At 50.2% G+C, this 12782-nt stretch overlaps 3 gene segments (V, D, J or C); all 3 read left to right on the top strand.

Moving 5' to 3' along the window:
• Positions 1-3164: 3164 nt before the first annotated feature.
• Positions 3165-3598, top strand: LOC123348505 (the record flags this gene model as incomplete). The annotated part of the segment is given in 2 exon segments: positions 3165-3210; positions 3294-3598. Coding segments are annotated over 2 exon segments (351 nt in total), but the record flags the coding sequence as incomplete, so codon positions are not given.
• Positions 3599-6531: 2933 nt separating this feature from the next.
• On the top strand, positions 6532-6992 carry LOC123347604. The segment is given in 2 exon segments: positions 6532-6643; positions 6679-6992. Coding segments are annotated over 2 exon segments (426 nt in total).
• A 4274-nt stretch (positions 6993-11266) lies between these two features.
• LOC123348498 lies at positions 11267-11713 on the top strand (the record flags this gene model as incomplete). The annotated part of the segment is given in 2 exon segments: positions 11267-11312; positions 11406-11713. Coding segments are annotated over 2 exon segments (354 nt in total), but the record flags the coding sequence as incomplete, so codon positions are not given.
• Positions 11714-12782: the final 1069 nt, after the last annotated feature.

The following is a 12782-nucleotide window of genomic DNA, read 5'->3' as shown; positions in this document are numbered from 1 at the left end:
TACAGAAGAGACTGACACAATAGGAACAGGGATCCTTTGTTCAATCTGAAGCATTAGATGAAACATAATTATTTAGTTATTGCTTCAACATCTGTCATTTCTACTGACCAAGCATATCCTAGCAAAGGCGGTTATCTGTTTACCCAGCTTTCTCTTAGCTAATCACTATTTGCTAGGCCTCTGGTCTCCTGACCAAACTCTGGACTTTGGGTCTGGAAAAGAGCTGGTACAATTCACGTACCAGGTTGTTATATAAAGTGCATATGGATTTTAACCCTTCAGTCCCCTTCTCCCGTCCAGCAAGGGAGGCGGCAATGAAAAAACAGCACAGCACAGCCTTGGAGACACGCCTGAAAAAGGGCATTGAGGGTTGGAAAACATCATTTTTTAACTCTGTACCTACACAAACTGCTCATTTGCACATAGAAAACCTGCAGGTGCCCTTTGACTCCACCTCGCTAGTAATGTCTCAGGGTTAAACTCAGGCTCCTGGGAAGCGTCTGGAGCGGGGTCTCCAGGGCGAAGTACACAGGAAAGAGTTCACACTACACCGATTCAGCGAAGGGGAGATTCATTGTCTCCCGAGACAATCCCGGGGGCCGGCTGGATTTACAAACGAGCTGCTGGAGACCCGAGGACACAGCCCGGTATCACTGTGTGAGAGACTGGACCAGTCACAAAGCCCATCACCAAAATACTGTGTTTGGCTCTTAAAATGGCTAAATTTAAGAAAATATAGGAATTAACCCCAATAGTCAATGTTATGTCAAAGGCACCGGTTTATGCTCAGAACTGAGCAGATGAAATAGTTAGAATTTGACTGAACGTCCGGAGCACTGCATAAAATCCTTTCATGTTCTATATTCCCTAACTTCTTGCAGGAATCATTGGTCTGACGCTACCATGGCAGGAAATATAAACAGTGATGAAGCACGTAAAGTTGAGTTACAAAAGCCCTTGAGGAATATTGTCATTGCTGAATCTAATCTAATTTAATCTATCTATCTATCTCCATAAACCCCATCCATCTATCTATCCCCATAAACCCCATCTCTCTCTCTCTCTCTCTCTATCTATCTATCTATCTCCATAAGCCCCCTCTATCTATCTTATCTATCTAGAAAGAAGAAGGCTCCAGGGGAGATGTGACAGAGGTCTATACACTAATGAATGGTGGTGGGAAAAGTGAAGAGGGAACTAATTATTTACCCTTTCCCCCACATACAAAAACCAGGGGTCACGCCGTGCAATTAACAGCCAGCGGAGTTAATACAAGATCCTGTTCCAAGTGTCATGGATCATTTCAATGCAGCTGGTCAATGCTAGGAAGGAAGGGAAAGAGGAGGGGCTTCCGTCCCAAATCCCACCCAGCGGGAGGTTAAATCTTCCGTGTCCAGTGGATCCCTGGGACACGACTCCTCCGCAGAGCTGACCCCACTGGCCGGACGTTGCATGGCTCCTCTCCTCATGGGACAGGGCTCCAGAGATGAGTCCCCTCCCCGCATATCGCCGCACAATACGCAGGCCCTCAGGTCCTGGGTGAGGAAATACAATCACTGCAGGGAGCTGTTCATTCCTCCCATGGGCCCGAAAGTGTCAGGAGGACCCCAGCACCCTGTGCCCGGCGCTGCACAGATACACAGAACGGGACAGTCTCACTCATGCACCTGGAGCCCTAGCGCGAATCAATCAAATCACTGGCAACAAGAGTGTGTGTATTTTATAGGGGACATGCAAATGAGGAAGACGGTTTCCTGTTTAAATCTGTGCCTCTCTCTGCCCAGGCTGCACCCGGAGACACAATCCGCAGCCCCTGGGTCTGTGCAGTGACCAGCCAGTCCCTGAGAACTTTCCCTTTCAACACCAGGAAAAATGAGATTTGTGCTCCTTTTAATTTTCTCTGTAGAGCCTTTAGAAGGTATTTTCTACCTCTGAATAACTGGTGGAGTTAGATTAATATTAAATTATCGCTGTTTTTATACCGATATTTACAACCTGTCTTTACTTGCAGGTGTCCGGTCCCAGGCGCTGGTGGAGTCCGGAGGGGATGTGAAAAAGCCCGGAGACTCCCTCCGCCTCTCCCGCAAAGCCTCCGGCTTCACCTTCAGCAGCTATGGCATGAGCTGGGTCCGGCAGGTTCCTGGGAATTGGCTGCTTATATTATCCCTAGCGGGGATAGTACGTAGTTTGTTGATTCAGTGAAAGGCCGATTCACCATCTTCAGGTGAGCTGTATCTGCAAATGTCCGGCGTGAAAGCCGAGGACACCGCCCGCTATTACTGTGCGGGACACACCGTGAGGGGAATCCTGGTAGGGCTAATCCAAAAATTCAAACTGCAGAATTGTCCTTCTTAGAACAGGATCAACAGGCAGAGTGCTAACAAATCTGTTAGCTGGTTTCGGATCTCTGCACCCATATTCGATCATGTGTCAATAAAAAACTGCAACAACTTGAGCACTCACATGGTTAAACGTGGCACTGATCGGACACTGAAGTTAAAATGCAGGCTGCACAAGAAGAATATTTGGGGACTCATTTGTTCAAGGTGTGATAACTAGCACTTGGGTTTCTGGAGGTGCCTAAAAGTGATGACTGGCAAGATGCTTCTGTGGGTTGTTGGGGGATGGATAGAAATACTCTCAGATTTCTCTGAAAAACGACAACATGCCACTATAGACCGAGCACATCAGGCACAAACACCTCTGGCCTCAACAGAAAACCAGATTTTCAAACGATGCTGCCCTGCTCACCCGCCTGATATTCTTCCTTCTAAGGGTCTGGTCCACAGTCCCCTAAAGCCCGTGGTGGAGCTTTCCATTCCCTTCAGCCCTTACACCTGGAGCGATGGGAGGGGATTCAAGGGAGCTCTTTGTGCAGCAGTGTGGTCAGGATGGCCCCGCACGCACTGGGCGCTGCCCAGACACAGAGTTAGCACCAGTCCGACTCCCTCCCTCAGAGCCACCGGCCAAATACCTCCGAGCATGCAGGGAGCGGGTTTGTGTGCCTTATAAGGAGGGGGATATGCAAATCGGGATGAGAGTTTCCTGTTTAAATCTGTTCCTCCCTCTGCCCAGGCTGCACACGGAGAGACAATCCGCAGCCCCCTGAGTCTGTGCAGTGACCAGCCAGTCCCTGAGAACTTCCCCCTCCAGCACCAGGGAAAATGAGGATTTGGCTCCATTTCGTTTTCATTGTAGCAGCTCTGGGAGGTAGGTTAGCCCCTGAATGCCCTGCAGACTATTGAGTTATTGACTGTAATACCAATGTGTTTGTAACCTGTCTTTATTCCCAGGCGCGCGGTCCCAGGTGCAGCTGGTGGAGTCCGGAGGGGATGTGAAAAAGCCCGGAGACTCTCTCCGCCTCTCCTGCAAAGCCTCCGGGTTCACCTTCGGTGACTACTGGATGAGCTGGGTCCGGCAGGCTCCTGGCAAGGGCCTGGACTGGGTCGCAGCTATAAGCTATTGGGCCGGCAGCACTGTGCGTTACGCCGACGCGGTCAAAGGCCGATTCACCATCTCCAGAGACAACCCCAACAACCTGCTGTATCTGCAACTGACCGGCCTGAAGCCCGAGGACACCGCCCGCTATTACTGTGCGAGAGACACAGTGAGGCGAAGCCGGGCTGAGCTCAGACAAAAACCTCCCGTTGCGGTCAGCAGGGAAAGTCCCAGCTGGTGAGACCCTGACACTCCCGGGACTGGAAACTGAAAAGAGGAAACAGCGTGTTCATGTCAAGGTGCCCTGCTCTGGCCAAATACAGCTTCAGCCAAGGCACAGGTCCAGGGGCCGGTCCCCTCCTGAGTGAAAAGGGCTGGACCTGGACCTTTCCCTCTGATTTTTAATCAATTCTATGTGCAAATCAAGACTCCCATTCTACACACTCTTAAAATCGGGCGCGCGGGGAGGGGCAGGGCGGAAATAAAACGCGAGAAACAAAGCCAGTAACACTGACAGCCAGAACCAGGCACGGGGCTACCCCCAATGAGACTATCGATCATTGGGTATTTCTGTTCTATGTGCGCAAAGGTGTTAAACAACTTCCATAACTAATCGACTCCCTGCCCTGCGCACTGTCTCACGTGTATGGACCTCATCAAACAACGCCCATCCAGCCGGTGTGAGAACCTAGGGCCATGTCACATCGCGGATCTCTCATCCTCCCAACTCCCTCTCTCAGTGTAACCCCATTAACCTACCTGTATTTAAACAGGAACCCTTCGTCCCCGCCCCCCGAGGGATTTCCATGCATATTTCACCCTGGGAGGTTGGGAGTTGAACGGGGCTGTCAGCAGGTGCCCTAGGTCGATGGGCTCACTCTATCCAGGCCACAAATGGGCAGCTCCTCGGTACTGGCTGTTCACATTTTACCAGATGATGTTGCTGGAGAAAGTCCACTGATCAGACTTGCCCAAGGAAAGGGCTAAATTCAGGCTTTGTCTCTCAGAAATGTGTGACCTGATGTTTTGTTTTCATAACTAATGTTATAAAAGACCTGAATGGATCTATATATCTAGCTAGCTATCCCCACTCACACCCACCGTTCTCTGGGTGACCGACACTTACCCGGATTCACAGTACAACGTCTGACACCTTCAGGAAGATAAATGCATTTCGGGGCTCATCGGATGCTCATTTCAATCGAGTCTGAAAACTTTCTCTGACTTTACTGAGCTTTGGGCAAGGCCGAAAGGAGGACAATCGTTCTGGGGTCAGAGCCTCACAGGTGTTAATTCTGGAAGCTCCGCGGATCCCAAGGCTGCTACCCCGACTGACTATAGCTGGTGTTCTGGCCCATTCATTCAAACAGATTAAAACATTGGTACCAGAAGGGACCTAGCGATGCAATGAGATGCGGGCCAGGCACTCACCCAATTGAACCTGCAAGCCTGATTTAAATGAGTGTTCTAGCTACATCTCTACGGCTTTGTTCAGTACCCACCAACCATCCGGCAGCACTAAGGAGAGGAATAAGGGAGAATCCTTTCAGTTATCGATAACCAGTTATCAGTTATTGCAGGGAGCAGATGCCCAGAGTGTGTTTCAGCGGAGCAGGGAGGGTCAGCTGGCTCCGCCCTCGCCCTGTGTACGCCCCCAGTGATTCTCTGATCAGACAGGTTTCAGAGTAGCAGCCGTGTTAGTCTGTATCCGCAAAAAAAAAAAAAAAAAACAGGAGTACTTGTGGCACCTTAAAGACTAACAAATTTATTGTAGCATGAGCTTTCGTGAGCTAAAGATGCATCTGAAGAAGTGAGCTTTAGCTCACGAAAGCTCATGCTACAATAAATTTGTTAGTCTTTAAGGTGCCACAAGTACTCCTGTTTTTTTTTCTGATCAGACACGCTCCACTTTAAGGCTCCCTCCATCTCCCAGCGAAGTCACTGGAGAAGCTGAGCCCTCAGTGAAGAGCGGTGGGAACGCGGAGTCCGGAGTGCGGATTATGGGCCGGAGGGTTCTGGCCAATAAACTAGAAGTGACCTTCCCCGGCAGCCCATTGGTGATCCTGTGTGTGAAATTCACCTCTTTGTAAAGGGGCCTCACAGGGGCCTGTCAGCTACTGAGCACCAGGGGCGACTTTTCTCCTGCCCCCGCAGCACTGACCCTTCTCCTCAGACTGAGGAGTTTGACTCCAACCTTCTTTCCAACAATACAGCCCCCAACATTTTCCCGAAGCATTTCTGTACAGTTTGTCTCCATCTTAATTTTCCAGATTCTCATGAACAAGGAATGGTTCAGTAATGAAACTGGCTCCTAATTTATAATATTGACACCAACATAAAAAGGGGAGAGGATGGATAGATAGATAGATGGGGTGTATGGGGATAGATAGATACAGTGGGTGAGGATAGATAGATAGATAGAGGGGGCGTATGGGGATAGATAGATAGATAGATAGATAGATAGATAGATAGATAGATAGATAGATAGATAGATAGATAGATAGATAGATAGGGTGTATGGGGATAGATAGATACAGTGGGTGAGGATAGATAGATAGATAGATAGATAGATAGATAGATAGATAGATAGATAGATAGATAGATAGATAGATAGGGTGTATGGGGATAGATAGATACAGTGGGTGAGGATAGATAGATAGATAGATAGATAGATAGATAGATAGATAGATAGATAGATAGATAGATAGATAGATAGATAGATAGATGGGGCGTATGGGGATAGATAGACAGATAGATGTCTATGGCGATCAATAGAGCAGAAGATAGACAGACAGACTGTCTCCATCCAGTTCGTTCATAGTTGCAAATCTCCGGCGGGCAGAAGAAAGAGCAGAAGGGAACATTCCGTGTCACAGCTGGACTCTGGAATCCACCTGCCAGGAGACTTAACAACGCGACGCTGCATCACACACCTCCTGGGTCCCCCCGTTATACTGTCCCCACCCCCGGCCCATGCAAATGAGCTCCCCGGGGCCCTGTTCATAGCCCAGTCCCAGCCGCTCACCCCGCTCAGAGCCAGCGCCGGGCTTCAGCTTCCCATCCCGCCTGGGGACCGAGCCGCCAGCCGCAGACATGACCCCCAGCCTGGCCATCGCCTCCTCCTGCTGCTCCCCGCGGGTACAGGCGGGACCTGCGCTGCCGCTCCGCAGCCGGTACCGCGTGTTCCCTAATAACTGCGCCTCCGGTAATCACTGCAATATTCCCCCTTTATCTCTGCAGGTGTCTATTCCAAGATCAACCTGGTGGAGTCCAGACGGGGAATCAAGAAACCTGGAGATACCCTCAGACTGACCTGCACCGTGTCCGGATTCTCTCTCACTAGCTACGCGGTGCACTGGGCCCGCCAGCCAGCGGGGAAAGGGTTGGACTGGATGGGAGGTATCTGGGCTGATGGGGGCACTGCTTATAGCAATGCTCTCAAAAGTCGACTCGCCATCACCAGAGACACCTCCAAAGGCCAAGTGTCCCTCCAACTGACCGGCCTGCAGCCCGCAGACACCTCCGTGTATTACTGTGTCAGATACACACAGTGAGGTAAATCCTATTAGAGCCTGCACTAAAACTAACCTTGTGGAGAACCAGTCTGGGTTTATGAGCCCCAGGGAAGAGCAGCTGCCAACACTGCTTCTGCCTTGCGTTACAAGCACTCCAGAATCTAATCCCTTAGCACTGAAAGGCAACTATTGCATCAGAGCTCCCAAGGCTGGGAGTGGAACCCAGGAGTCCTGGCTGCTGCATTTTGTCTATGGTGTCCCTAAGAAATGAAGGGAAAGGCCCCAGGAATAAGAACATGAGAACCACCAGATTGGGTCAGACCAAAGGTCTATCTAGCCCAGTATCCTGTCTTCTGACAGTGGCCAATACCAGGTACTTCTGAAGGAATGCACAGAATCAGTGATCATCAAGTGATCCATCCTCTGTCGCCCATTCCAGGCTTCTGACAAACAGAGGCTAGAGACACCATCCCAGCCCATCCTGGCTAATAGCCATTGATGGACCTAACCTGGGACCTTAAGAATTGCCAGCACTAACGCTCTCCCAAGGGCCCACCTAGCTCAACCTTCTGTCTCCCAGAGGGGTCAGCACCCACTATTTTATAGGAAGCAGCCCAATATATGGCAATTATTAACTCACCTGCTCAAAAGGGGAAGACTTCTCATAATCCGCCCTCCTTCTTAGATTCATCTCACTCTGAAAGGAGGGGAGTTTATCTCCTTCCCAGAATTGCTCAGTGCTCCAGCTTGAAGCTCTAACTCCTCCCTGTTTGAACCAGAACAATATCTCTGTGCACTAGCAGGGTCTACATGGGGCATTTTAACCACAATGGGCTGCTGCGCTCTACAGGTTACAGCCTTGTGCTGCACACTGCCACACCATGGAGAAAAGACCTGGGCCTGCAAAGTCCATACTCACAGGCAGAAATATAGGTGCCCAGGGAACTTTTACTGCAAAAACTGAGGTGCAAAGTGAGCTCAGGAGTCTACAGAATTCAGGGACAGCTGGGGTGGGGCTTCAATCCCATTTTAGGCCTGATTGTAGGATTGAGGATTCTAATGTGGTCATTAAGTTCCTAAATCCGTTTGTGAATCTATCCCTTGATATTTAGGGAGCTTAGGGAGGAGAAGATGTTGGATTTCCCGTTAAAAAACTGATGTCCTAAATATCTTACAGAGCCTCCTACTGCTTCATATTGAGACCTGTCTGGTTATGTCTCTCTACAGTTAAATGAATTAATTAGGCCTGAAATTCAAAGATGCCTAAGTTCTCCACTTGTGAGGTAACTCCCTTCTCTTCATGTATAACAATGCCTGCATCTGTAATTTTCACTCCATGCATCTGAAGAAGTGGGTTTTAACCCACAAAAGCTTATGCCCAAATAAATCTGTTAGTCTTTAAGGTGCCACCAGACTCCTCCTTGTTTTTTAGGCGAGTGAAGTTCTACTTTGCAGCTCCTTTCAACCATACCAAGAAGGACTCTCACTGCAGGACCTCTTCTACTTAAACACCCACTCCAAGCAACCAAATAAACAAACAAACAAAAATATGGAACAAACAAATCAACCAACAGAAGAGAACAAACAAAACACACCCCAAGTGCAAATTTCACCTCCAAAGGGAACATAAACTAGTGATTTCAAGAACTCACCTAGTGTCAGCTTAAGGAAGTTCACAGTGAATTGCTCCCTTTCGGGGTACACGTCTTCCTCAGGTGCGCAACTCAGGTGGACTCACTGAAGGGAGCCCATGGCGTGAAGCAGGGGGGCTGAACTCTCTAAGTTTTGGTCCCAAGAGGTGGTGAATCCCTGTGGCTTACCCTAGTGAGAGTGTGACCCCACTGGGGCTGACACACTGAAGGGCTCCTCCCAGTGACTGTTCCAGAGCTGTTCGAGAGCATGAGACCTATGGATTCGTGCCCCTTTTGCCAATCCTATGCTATGTGAAGATTTATTAAATAAGAATAGAAACAAGAGAGTTATTTACACCCTCCCATTCATATTGCCAATCCCATCCATAGGAGTTCATAGTCATATAGCAGTTCCTATTTCCCTTTGCAGTCCTATTCATACTCCACTTCATATCCCCATTCCGATTCAGGTTCTGATTAATACCCCCTGGATACTTCCGTTTCGATTCCCCTTCCCATTCATATTTATGTTGGATCCATACCCACTTTGGCCTTCCTCTTCCCACCACGGAGCATGAAACTCACAGACGTGTTTCCTTTGGATTGTGGTGGGAATGTGGATCTGGGCATCAGATCCTCAAAAGCTTCGGCGCCACTCAGGAGGTGCATAGACGCTTGTGCTGCCCCCTCTACAAAAGGGTGGATTTTTATCCAGAGGATGATCAATGGGCTGAGGGGGGAGATCACTCAGCGATCACTGACCCCACCCTGCCTGTCAAACAACCCTCACTCAGGGCTCTGCATGCCCCCTGACCTGCACTAAGGGCTCGGCTTCTCCACTGACCGCACTGGGAGAAGGGGGAGCCTTAACCTGGAGAAAGCAGCAGAGAGTCCTGTGGCACCTTATAGACTAACAGACGTATTGGAGCATGAGCTTTCGTGGGTGAATATTCACTTCGTCAGACGCATGGCTATTCACCCAGGAAAGCTCATGCTCCAATACTTCTGTTATTAGTCTATAACGTGACACAGGACTCTTTGTTGCTTTTTACAGATCCACACTAACAGGGCTCCCCCTCTGATACGTAACCTGGAGAGTGTCTGATCAGAGAGTCACTGGAGGCATCCACAGAGCAAGGGCTCTGTTCTTTTCTCCTGCCCCTCTGACATCCACCCTGGGCATCTGCTCCTTGCGCGCCCCAGGGGCAGATGGAGTCAGGCTCTCTCCCATTACAGCTGTGTGCGGTGTCCATACGGGGAGATACTTTGTGTCCGTTCTGGTGTGGAACCAGAGCGCCACCCCTAGGAAACCCCTTCCCCTTTTGTCTGAGCTCAGACCGGCTTCCCCTCACTGTCTCTCTCGCACAGTGATACCGGGCGGTGTCCTCGGGCTTCAGGCCGGTCATTTGTAATTGTGCCGTGTTAATTGAATTGTCTCTGGAGCTGGTGAATCGCCCTGAGAGTCTCCGGGCTTTTTCACATCCTCTCCGGACTCCACCAGCTACACTTGGGAAGGAAGCCACGATACAAATCACATAGAAAGAGGAATAGTATAACAGTCACCTGACTGTGCAAATTACTCGGGACATAAATACCTCCCAAAGCTTCAAAAATGAAAACTAAATGGAGCTAAAGTCTCATTTCACCTGGTTTTAGAGGGGAAAGTTCTCAGGGGGGTTGGCTGGCAACTGCAGAGATCCAGGGGGCTGCGGATTGTCTCTCCGGGTACAACCTGGGCAGAGAGAGGGACAGATTTAAACAGGACACTGTCTTCTTCATTTGCATATCCCGCTCCTTATAAAAGAGAGACTCCTTCCATTAACCATGTGAATTACTCTCAGTAGGGCTCCAACGGGAGTCGGCCTAGCTCTATGTTTCTGCAACTAACAACCTGCGGTGGGCTTCTGAATAAGCATTTGCTTAAGGGAAGAATGAACAACTGCCTGAAATTCATATAGATGATTCTAGTGTCTGGTCCAATGTCTGTTGTACTCACTGCAAAGCCTCCATTATAGTTTTGGGATTAGGCTTTCAGGGCGAAGACTCTTGGCTAGAAAGCAGGGCCGACGCAACTGACAATTCCTGTGTATCAGGGCCAGAGGTGTGTGAAAGCTGATGGAACCGGTCTGTCTCACCTGTGTGCTAGTATTGCTAAATTAGGTATTAGAATGATAAGAACATGTTTAGGGTTTAGGATTTTTGAATACTGTGAGTTGTTGCATGCATTAATGTCACTTGTAACATATGTATCCCATAGAGTAACGTCATATTTAAGTGGTTGTATTGTGAGCCTCTGTGAATCACCAGACTGGGGAGACATATTAATTAGAGTGATACACTGAATCTCAACAGAAAGTGTTACCTCCTTCCCAAGAGAGTTCATGCATCCCAGGGGTCCGAAAGTGTCAGGAGCACCCCAGCGCCCTGTGCCGGGGCTGCACAGACACAGGACGGGACACTCTGACTCCCGCACCCGGAGCCCTAGGGCGAGTCACTCAGATCACTGGCAGCAGGAGTGTGTGTCTCTTATAAAGCGGGGACATGCAAATGAGGGAGACAGTTTCCTGTTTAAATCTGAGCCTCTCTCTGCCCAGGCTGCACCCGGAGACACAATCCGCAGCCCCTGGGTCTGTGCAGTGACCAGCCAGTCCCTGAGAACTTTCCCCTCCAGCACTTGGGAAAATGGGATTTTTGATTCTTGTAATTTTCGCTCTAGCAGCTTTGGAAGGTATTTTCCTCCTCTGAATAACTGACAGACAGAGAAGAATATTGTGTTACCGCTGTTTTTATACCGATATTAATGGCCTGTCTTTATTCTCAGGTGTCTGGTCCCAGGTGCAGCTGGTGGAGTCCGGAGGGGATGTGAAAAAGCCCGGAGACTCTCTCCGCCTCTCCTGCAAAGCCTCCGGCTTCACCTTCAGCAGCTACCATATGGACTGGGTCCGACAGGCTCCTGGCAAGGGACTAGAATGGGTCGCTTTTATAAGCACTGATGGGAGTACTATATACTACCCTGATTCAGTGAAAGGCCGATTCACCATCTCCAGGGATAATCCCAAGAGTGAGCTGTATCTGCAAATGACCGGCCTGAAGCCCGAGGACACCGCCCGCTATTACTGTGCGAGAGACACAGTGACACGAAACCGGTTTGTGGTCATACAAAAACCCAGGCTGCGGAATCGCCCTTCTCCCGGCAGCCCCGCGGGGGCAGCAGTGACACACACACCGCTCCGGGCTCGGACGGGACCGGTACCCGGGTGAATGTAACACAAACCTCCCGGCAGTTTTAACCCTTCCGTTCCCGGGCAATGTGCCTCCTTTCTGGTCTAGAGCCCCACTGGGTATGCGGCGCAGAGATCCCTCGCTTCATCTGTGAACCCCAATCCGGAGTGAGTCCTGTTCTGAGCAGGGGCGGCACAAGCCATTTCGCCACCCAAAGCAGGGTGGCACGCCGCGGGGGGCGCTCTGCCAGTCGCCCGTCCCACGGCTGGTAGACCTCCCGCAGACGTGCCTGCGGATGCTCCACCGAAGCCCTGGGACCAGCTGGGGCCTGGAGCCGCCCCTGATTCTGAGTCGCTCTCCCCTCGGAGACCTGGCACGCTGCCTCTCCCGAAGCCGTCTCTGTGTCCGACTCACAGGACAGCATCTGTCAGTGTAAATGGAACAAGCACATTGGGGTTTGCATCAGATCCAACGGATGGAGCGAATTGCTCCTGGGGCCAAATCCTCCGCTGGTGTAAAGTCACCGCAGCTGCTTTCACTAGACTCCAGTTACTCTGGATTTACACCACCTGAGGATCTGCCTCTTTAAGCAATGTGGGATGTTTATGGTATTAATGCAGTGGAAGGTGATTAATTCACTATAACCAATGTGGGGCCTCTCACAGTGGCAGCCCTTCACCAGTGGTTATTGTCTTCAGGGGCGGCTCTAGGCACCAGCAAAGCAAGCAGGGGCTTGGGGCAGCCCATTTGCAGGGGCGGCAACTGGCAGGGATCCACCTTGGGTGCTGAGAACCAACAGGGGGCCCTGGGAACTGTAGTTCCTTGGTTAGCTCCCTGCCTATAGAGCCAGCCCTGGAGCAGAGAAAGAACTAAATTTCCCAGCATTCCCTTGGCTGCTATCAACAAGAAAGGGAGGGGTAGGAAGTATGGTAGCTGAAACCTCATGCTGCAGTTTGCTGTGAATGGAAAACTCACT

Source organism: Mauremys mutica, chromosome 13 (genome assembly GCF_020497125.1).
Source record: "Mauremys mutica isolate MM-2020 ecotype Southern chromosome 13, ASM2049712v1, whole genome shotgun sequence".
NCBI classification, from domain to species: domain Eukaryota; kingdom Metazoa; phylum Chordata; order Testudines; family Geoemydidae; genus Mauremys; species Mauremys mutica.
This window is presented reverse-complemented; position numbering and strand designations above follow the sequence as displayed.